Below are 10,000 nucleotides of genomic sequence, written 5' to 3'. Positions count from 1 at the left end.
CTCATATACCTTGGTTTGACCTTATATGGTAAATGATTGCGTTAAGCGTTGCTAAACTACAAATGTTTTCGTCGGAATGCCAAATTTCTCTTTGAATAAAGCCAAAAAGGAGAAAAAAAACTTTCTTTGTGGAAAGTTTGGATCAATTCCGACGTTTAGAAGTACGCGAAAAGGCAAGAAATGTTTTTGTGATGAGCCTGCGTCTGTCTGACAACAAGGTATTACACAACATCGGATCAGTTCTCATCAAGTTTTTTTCGATTTCGCTCGGATTTGCTCGCTTCTTCCGCTCGTATTTCGTACTTGCAAATTTTTGGAGTTGAAGGAATTTAATAAAACAATTATTCCATTCGCGCTTGTTGGATATGAGACTGGTTATAGCCAACTCGGCGCTACGCGCCTCGTTGGCTATTTACCATCTCATATCCAACGCGCGCTTATGGAATAATTGTTAACTGTTAAAGAAAAGTCATTTATACTTTGAGAGATCAATGCAGCGCATATCAACATTTATCTCCTCAATTTTAAGAAACTTTAAAGCCCTGGCCAAACTATCGAACAAAGTTGGATTCCACGTGCAACATTGTTGGATGTAAACGTTGAGGTAATGGCAAAACACTATCCAACATTGCTCGATGAAAAATTCAAGTTCAAGTTGGCGCTAACACTGAAAAGAAAATCACTCGTAGAGTTTGTGCTACTAGAGCTGTTTGAGGACGGAAATGATGGATTCAAACGAGGAAAACCAAAAATGGTTAAGAGAACGTGTAGAAAAGGGTATTTTTACTGCAAGATACACCCGCGCTTAGATAATGAGAGTGAGCTCGAATCAATTTGCAGAAATTGTAAACGCTATTGAACCAGAAATCTCCAAACGGAGCGAAAGTGCTTAAGGAGACTGTAGGAGTTTGTACGTATTGCAGGCCTACGAAATTGCCCATAATAGTCTCGGCAGTTTTTCTTGCCATGTGCTTTTGAATCCTGAAAATTTTATGTCTCTTGTGAGCTGGCTTATATCTCGGAAATCTCCTACTGTATGAGGTACCTATCGTGTTTTGCTTTTATTTGCTTTCATTTATTTCGAACTATTTCGTTCTGTAACATTTCAGTCATCGCTATTTTCGTTTTGGTTTTAGAACCGCGCGCTCTGTAATGTTTGCTTATCGCACTTGTAGAAACTTACAAACCAAAGTAAAATTATCTTACAAACTCTGAATTAAAACGTTGTTACTTTCCCCTAACTTGTCCGCCATTTTCTTTCATTGCGCTTTCGCGATTTTCCTGTCAATTAATTTAATTTCAACTTTCTGCACCGTTTGGGATTAATTGACGTGTTCTCAGCAAAAGAGCAAGCTAATTTATGAGTTTTTGAATCAGTTTCTAATTCTGATTTACTCACAGTTCTGAGCAAGGTAGGTCATTTTCGTCTTCCGCTTTCTGCGCCGCCAGGCAAAGTAAAGCAAAACTACCAATAAAGCCAAAATGAAGGAGACCACTGTGACAACTAGTATAACCCAGACTTCACTCTTATCGTGTTTCTTCCCTGTGGATGCGAGAAAACACACAAAACGTCAATTTAGGGAAAAAAAAAAACACAAGCTGAGTTCCTTGACGCTTCGCATGAGTTGTCGTCAAAACAGTAAATTGGGTTATTTTAAGTTACGCAGAGCGCACTAAAGAAATGTTCTAAAACGCGTGTCAGCACGGCTAATTTTCTTTAGTAAGAAGCTTAGGCACGCGCGTTTTTGAGACGCGAACGGCAACCGGAAGTGAACTGTTTTCCTTTTTGTTTTGTCTTCACACAACCACATTTACATTGCTAAGTATCTTTTTCTCCATTAGAGATGAATAGTACAAAAATCTGGGAGACACCACTGTCCTGGCATGCGAAATGTTCTCTTCCGGTTGCCGTCCTGCACGTGCGGCACGCATTTTAACCCAAATTTTTGCGATACTCTTCACAACAAGGACGTGATGATATACTAATAGCGAAAGACTGTCAGTGCAGAGTTATATTTTGAGGTGACGTTTTCGTCGACGTTGCTTTCGTAGATTATTTTTGTCTCGTCGATTCTTAAAGGAATTCTCCTATGGTTTACAGACACGACAAACGACACGACACACGACACGACAACGGCTGGAAACACTAGATTTAAATGTAGATGCAGACGCAAGGGCAATGAAATTTACCGCGTGGATTACCCGGCGCAATACAAATGCAAGTGCCAACACAAGTAATGGGACAATTTTCATTCTTCTGCATTAGTATTTTACTTTTCGTTTCCGTGTAGAACGAGGCAACACAAATGCAAGTGCATCGAAACAGTACCAGTTCCAGTTCCACGCCACCTTGCATTATTATTTTTATTATTATTATTATTATTATTATTATTATTAGTAGTAGTAGTAGTAGTAGTAGTAGTAGTATTAGTAGTATTATTATTACTATTATTATTATTATTATTATTATTATTATAAAAAACAACTTTATTTATTTCACTTACTTACATTAAAAGAAATAGAGATGATTGATAATAAAAAATTCAAAATTCTACAAAATTACGAATTCCATGATGCAGAGATATTAAAATCATACAATCGATTTATACTAATGACGGCTAAACCAGTGTCCATAAAACGCCCCGAGTATAAAAACATATAGACCGTGTACCTCAAATATCCGCACTAGCTACATTTATTTTACAGTCTAATGATTGCTCTATCTTGCTACGAAACGGCGTTCGCGAACCTCTAACGCATGCATGTACCGATCTTAAGAGTTCAAACGAAATCTGTGTCCTGAGCCAAGTGATTACAATATGATAAGGCTCAGTATCTTTCTGCGCTATCTTGTCTGCGAGATGCTTTAAGAACCGCTGACACTCGTTTCCCATTCCGCCATTGGTTCCAAACACTAAAGGCGTAAACGAACCCATTTCTACATCTAACACCCGCTGCTGGTACTTGCGCTTCTTCTCTTCTTCTTGCTCCTTGAACACTTCCGATGTTGGCTTGCTCTGGTAACACTTGGAGTTGACGTGCGTAACTCTTACATCAAAAAATGCCGTAACTCCTCTTGCCCAGAACCCTCCCGCTTTGATGTCCAACCTTGCCTCAGAACTTGTAACAGCGCTCCTCAAATGAAATCGCTCATTGTCCAGGGGTTGTAGGCGTGGTTCGATTTCGACATTATTGCAGATCTTGTCGATGAATGTCGTTAACAAGTTCCGTACACCATCATGTCTCTGCGCTACAAACCCCCCCCCCCCCTTTTTACAAGAGAGGGCGTGGCCAACGGTGAATTTATCCCACATACGCAATGACTTGGTAGATCGGCTAAGGTCAGGTCATAACGCAAGCGTAGCGAGTCTCTGAACTCTTGCTTGTTCAGGGCTAAACCCTGGTCTGCGAGGGGCATCGCATTCAGCCAAGAACTTGCGCCCTTGTCTCTCGATTGATTAACCAGTCGCAGCAGGTCTGGGGAGGGGCTTGAATCGATGCTATCCATTTTCTCTTTGGCACTTGCTCTCTTAAGTAATTGTTGATGCCTCTTTAGCTCCTCCATAGATCTTTCTCCTGGCACCATGATGGAACTCTGTGATGTAATAGAATCTATGTGCGCGGTGGTTAATAGTCTCGAGGCAGCAAACTGCTGCGGTGCCTCGGATCTCAGATCAGGAATGCCTAGACCCCCTTGACCCGTTGCTAAGGTAGCAAGTCTGCGCACCTCGTTAGGGAGAGGCTCTGATTGACCGAACAATGTTGGAAGTAGTAAATCCTCAATCACCTCCTGGACTGGGTCGACATAATCTTCGAACGATCCTATCGTGCGCATGAAGTAGGTGAACTTCGACTTGTAGCCTTTTGTGAAAGCAATGTACGCCGCATGAGGCTGGCTCTTCGCTATTTCAGAGAGACGTTCGATTTCCTCTTTCCATGCCCAAACCTTCTCCTCACAATACCGATCTTTGTATTCTTGCGACGCAATAACTGCTCCCAGATGGCGCTGACCTTCAGTCGTTATGTTGACTTCCTCTCCAAACACCCTCTTTGCTTCCTTTGCAAGTTCCCCAGACTTCACAATAAGCCAGCTCTTTGACCCATTCACAAATATCCAAACTTTTGTCCTTCCTTACTCAAATGCTTGTACCAGTTATACAACTGCACAATACTCCCCCCTCCAGCTGAGTCGTCTGCTAGCCACACCTGTTTAACCAATGGGCAGTGGTCCCTCAATTTCTGAATCACTATAGATGTATTAAGTGCGTACCATGGCATCGCTAGCGGATCTCCTTGTATGGTGCCTTCTCGAGAAAGTATTTCACCTCCCCCGCAGACAAACAGTCTAGATGGGCTTCTATACGTGTTAATAACATAGAGCGCCATTTCTTTGCACATGATCTGGATATTGTGTAAAGCCACTGACCTATTTATTTGGTTAAAAGCGTTACTAGCATCAATTATCATTATCATTATTATTATTATTATTATTATTATTATTATTATTATTACTATTATTTCCTACTTTAGCCAATAAATATACAGTCAAATCTCTGTACAAGTTTCATATAATTCGGCCCTATTCTTTCCTCTTCCTGTGTTACTAATGCTTAGAGTTCATAAAAATAAAATTCAAAATTTAAAATTTAAAGTTGACTTTGAGAAATGTTCCAAAACATATCATTGATATTAATTGAGAATGTTATCAATTCCATTTTCTCACAGGTTGCGAAAAGAATTTAGCTAACAAAGTTTGGAAGCTAAAAGTGAAAACATCACTTTTCATTTAATCATTCCTGCCAATTTCTAGTCTTCGAAAAAATTTACAAGTGCTTATTTATTCTAAATTGCACCAGAAAAATCATGTGATTACTTAATAATAATATACATGAAAAAGTCGCGGCGGGTATAAAACGCAGGTGACATTCCACAGGTCACTCGTTGCAGGTCATTGTTTTACGTTATGGAAAGTAACCAAAACCCTCAATTTGGCTAACTCTAGGCCTAAGGTTGGTTTTTGGCCTACGCTTAGCCAAATTGAGGGTTTGGGGTTACTTTCGAAAAGGTAAACAATGACTTGCAACGAGGGACCTGTGTTTTAGATCCGCCGAAAAAGTCGAGATGGTTAAGCAGAAGAAACGCACGCGTATCACGCAATCAGAGAAAATTTGCCCCACAAAAAGCGCCATCCAGGACGCGCGCTTGATTTGAAAACAAAAGATTTGATTGGTTCTGACCAAACCCCATTGTTTATTAGCCAATCATAATCCACAATTTCGATGTGTAATTTGCAATGGTGGACGTGTGCTACACTTTTTGCCCTGTTATACTTGAACTGCACTGCCCTCAGACAATCAGAATCGAGTATTTTCTTTCATGTATATTATTAACTATCTTATTTCGTTCTCCTGGACAAGCCATATCCACAACATTAATTTCTTTCTTTCTTTCATCTTCTAATGTTAAATCCGGTCTCCTGGCCTTGCAATGAGATCTCTCATTTTGTGCTCCCAATCCCATAATATTTCCTTCCCATCTTTTGTTGACGGCCTAAATGTAATAAACGACCGGTAATAACATTTTACCCTGAATGTAAAACTCTTTCGAATGACAATAGGCCTTAAATGTATTGAAGTCATGCTAACGTCATCAATGAAGTACGTAACACGTCTTTAACCAGCTAACAGGTTACGACTGAGCACGTGATCGCTCACGCCATCTGTCACGAAAATCAGTCACATCATCAGTCACGTGACCATATCGCGGGATCAAGTTTAGAGCTCATCGAGGTCAGCTGCAATCGCGTACCCAGAGTCCTCGGGCTTTTTGGTCAGCGGGTGAGCGCCCGGACAGACTCTGGGATAATGGACTAAAACAATATTTAGACATATATTCATACAAACCCGTATACCCCTGTATACCCACCCATATAGACCCGTGTACGCCCATAATATACCCATGTATGCCCCTGTAGTACACAGTGTATGCCCACTCATGCCCATGTATTCCCCTGTATACCCATATTATGTACTCATGTATGCCCCTGTATACCCACATACAAAACGTTTACCATTCCATTCCATAGGGGTATAAAGCGGTATATGGGCATACACGGGCGGGTATGCAGGGGTACACGGTTTTAATGAATATTTCTCTAAAAAATACACCATAATAAGGGATACACGAAATACCTACGAAACGTCACGATCATGGCGGCCAATTCGTGACTTGCATCGAACTGTAACAATAGGTATGTACATCTAAATACCTCGCGATGTTGACAAAGTATTTAATTTGACCAATAAATGATTTTTAGGGGTACTCCATTTGGGTACTCTATGGAGTAGGGCTCCACGTTTTGTCCTCTCCCTAGTTCTCTGACCATCCATGATCACGTGAACTCGCAAGGGAACAGAAAGCCTTCTGCATTATTCAAACGATGTCTATGAAGCCCTGGTCAACCTTGCACAAGGAAAAAACCCAACCACCAGTAAAAGAACGGACAGAGTCAAAGCGCACAGCTGCTGTACGATTCTGAAGAACCAAGGAGAGGTTATTAGTCAAAGAAGACAACGGGAAAAAAATACTTTATCTTCAGGGACGGCGAATGTTAAGATCTTTAGAGATAAACAAAATAGTCGCAGAGGAATTTGACCGAACCAAAGGATCTGGAGCAGTGAAGTTGGCTTGTTCTCTTGGGCACAACTTTATCGGAGTAAGTAAAGAAAAAGTACAAAAGATTCTAAAATACGGACAAAAGTCACTATCGTCGAAAAGCCTACTTTATGAATAAGCCAACTCTGAAACCAATTAGAGCCAGAGATGTTCAGGCGAGACACCAAATCGATTTAATGGATATGGGCCGTAAAGGAACTGGTCATTTCTACAGAAACGTGCCTACTGTGATTGACATTTTTAGCCGCTTTGTTTGGCTTCGCCATTTAACAAGGAAACCTAGCAGAGTCGTTGGCAAGGAACTGAAGGGGATCTATATGGAGCATGGAGCACAACGTGCAATCCAAAGCGACCAAGGAGGGGAGTTCCAAAAAGTTAAAAAACTATGTGATCGACTGCATATTAAATTGATTTACAGTCGCCCGCGCCATCACCAGCCGTAAGGGGACGTTGAACGTTGTCACAAGACGCTGAGGTCCAAGATAGAACACGACCTCAAAAAGATTGGTAAGGATGGAGTGAATTGGGTAAAACAGCTGCCTCTGTACCAAAATATTCTCAACAACGACCCCAAAGAAGTAACTGCTCACAAAACACCATTCAAAATATATTTTGGCCGAATATGTAGTAGTTTCAGAGAAGGCGGATTAGATGAAGAATGTCTTCCTAGCTCTGGGAGAATTCACCCAACTGGAAATGACCGAAATCGACGTTCCCAACATGCTTCTAAAGTAAGAAAGAAAGCACAAAAAGCGACGAAGAGATGTAACAAGCGTACACAGTGTCGCTTAAATCCGCCCTCTGTCTACTTAAGCCTAAGAGGAAGAGCATGGAATCAACGGCATGTGATAGAGGCTCGTATAGAAAAACTATACAGCAAGTTGCATATCTAATGAAATGAAATGAAATAACTTTATTAACGTGTCAAAGACTACTAGCACACCACAAGTGGCGCACTCACTAATCGGGGACACTTAAATGCAAATACTATATAAATACTATTAAAACTATATAAATACTAATAGCTTCATACACTTCACCGCTATCAGGAGAGAAGGAAAGCAAATGGGTCCCTGTATATGATATCACAAGCCACACCCTTCAGCGAGAAAAACAAAAACAACAAGTAGCTAGGCTGTCGGAAAAAAAAGGCCACTGTAAAAAGTATCTCATAACCAAGACAAAAGAAGGTTATTCCCAGGCCATCGAAGCTCAGGGTTTTCATATAGCTTATAACCCGCCAGGCGATGGCAGCTGTCAGTTCGCTACACTTTCACAACAGATAAGGAAGCTGGGAATTCACAGACCTCCTAAAACCATGAGAAAAGAAATCGTTGAGTACTTAGAGAGAAACCCATACGATAGCAATCGCTTTCCCCTTTTAGAGCATTTGGCAGATGATGAGTTTGCTTCTTGGAATGACTATATAGATCATATGGCACAAGATGAGACTTATCAGGATCAGTTAACACTGTATGCAGCAGCGAACTCGGATAACTTTGAAATCCAAATAGTATCCTCTCTAGGAGCAGGTGGGCAACATGTGTTCCGCCTATCAGCGAATTTTTTAACAACTACTCTGAACCTGGGAATTTTGCAGAGAATCAAGGAGAACATTATGTGAGCTTGGAACAAGTTATTGTCGACAACGACGATCGTGATAAAGACTTCAATGGTGAATATACAGGAGAAACTGACAGTGGCAAAGAAAGTCGACCAAACAGCGTTACTGATATCAGAGGCGGTGCGGACGACTTAGGAGACGTTAGCGTTGGAGATAGCGGTCAGATTGAAGACCGAACAGATCAAAATGACGACGTCAGCGAGATAACTGATGGTGGAGAGGAACAAATGGCCCTTCAATTTGTTCCGGATGAAGACGTTGGCTTACTGGTACCCAGGATGAGTAGTTGAAACATTGAAGACCGTCCCAATGAAGTGTCAGAAAAAATCTTCAAACTCGTTTTGATGTCATTAGCCGCTCTCTTTGCTGGTAACGCATGCCATGCGTGCCGGAAGTTACCTGACGTGGCATCAATTCAAGATTTAGGGCGGTGGCGCAAAACCTAACTCAAATGTTGCCAAATGTTTACATCTCCCGTGATGTAGAATATCATGTAATCAGTGTGCGCAGAATTATCAAGGAATATGGACCCTCTTGCGGTTTGGTGACCAATCTACGAAGGGTTATTTCTAATCCTAAATGGGCTAATGCCTGGTTGGACATTGAAAATGAGAATACGGTTGGTATACGATCAAAAGAATGTTTTTGAAAAAAAAAAAACAGTAATTGAGGGACACCACGACAAAAAAAAAAAATACATGACTGCCTTGAAAAAGCCTCATTGCAGAACACTTACAGCTAGTCTTCAGATGCTGATGTAAGATCATGAAAGACAAAGAACGAAATAAGAAGTTAAGGGAAATGCTTCATTAAAGAGCCTCACTGAAAGAGAATCAACAGAACTGTAAAAATGTTCAAATACTTATGTTACGTTGTGTCATTATGACATAAGTTTTCAAGGAAGTTGTACCTTCGTCTGTGTTTGTTCTTGTTAGCAGTGACGAGGCTGAAAAGGAAAAAGAAGAAAAAGTGAAAAAAAAAAAAAGATGGAATAACAAGCCTCGCGCGCGCGATATAGAGGAATCCGCGGATCTTAAATGTTGAAATGCATTTTCTTAATCATTGCATAGTTTTCAAGAAAGTCTAGATTCGTTAAAGTTAAATGTTAAATATTTTATGAATGAAGGGGTAGTTTCTAAAGAAACTGTGGTGCTGCGTCGGTGGGGAAGTAGTATACAAAAATTTGGTTTTATCGAATCGCTCTGACGAAGGGCTAACGCTCGAAACGTCAGCTTTTAGAATCTCTGTACGGTGGCCAATTTACATTATCAACTCCGTTGATAAAACCAAATTTTTGTTAAATATTTTACTTATGTTCCTTTTTAAAACTTTTAGCCAAAGAACGTTTTTATTGTATTTTAAATATTTTACATCAGAAAGTGTGATTTCCTGTTTTATGATTAATGATTAACAATAATAAACATAATCTTATATTACATTTAGGGTCGTTCATTAAATTTAGGCCTTCAACAGCTTTCTCCGTGACGTGTCCCTTTCCCACCTTTCGTTATACCACGTTGTCTTTTCCGGTGATATAACAAATCGAAAGTGGTTCAGCGTTGTCTGTACTCTTATCGACAACGATATTCGTCATCACAGTGGTCAAAATGTTGTGGGCTCACGAGGCGCAGCCACAATATTCAACGCCAAAGAAAGTTTTTATTTCAGAGCGTGACCAAAATCATGACTCAAAGAAAGAGC

General features: G+C 40.5%; 1 protein-coding gene across 1 annotated transcript in view; it reads right to left on the bottom strand.

Annotated features, from left to right (window-relative positions):
- The window catches only part of LOC138004165 (uncharacterized), a 37,985-nt gene that overhangs the window by 1,792 nt on the left and 26,193 nt on the right, over window positions 1-10,000 (bottom strand). Inside the window, exons 7-8 of the mRNA XM_068850593.1 lie at window positions 9,210-9,245; window positions 1,400-1,543 (exon numbers count right to left, since the gene is read on the bottom strand). Coding sequence (XP_068706694.1) covers window positions 1,400-1,543; window positions 9,210-9,245 — 180 coding nt within the window. The remainder of the gene's footprint in view (window positions 1-1,399; window positions 1,544-9,209; window positions 9,246-10,000) is intronic.

The sequence above is a fragment of the Montipora foliosa genome, chromosome 1 (assembly GCF_036669935.1).
Source record: "Montipora foliosa isolate CH-2021 chromosome 1, ASM3666993v2, whole genome shotgun sequence".
NCBI classification, from domain to species: Eukaryota; Metazoa; Cnidaria; class Anthozoa; order Scleractinia; family Acroporidae; genus Montipora; species Montipora foliosa.
The sequence above is the reverse complement of the archived record's forward strand: the minus strand, read 5'-3'. Positions and strand labels throughout refer to the sequence as shown.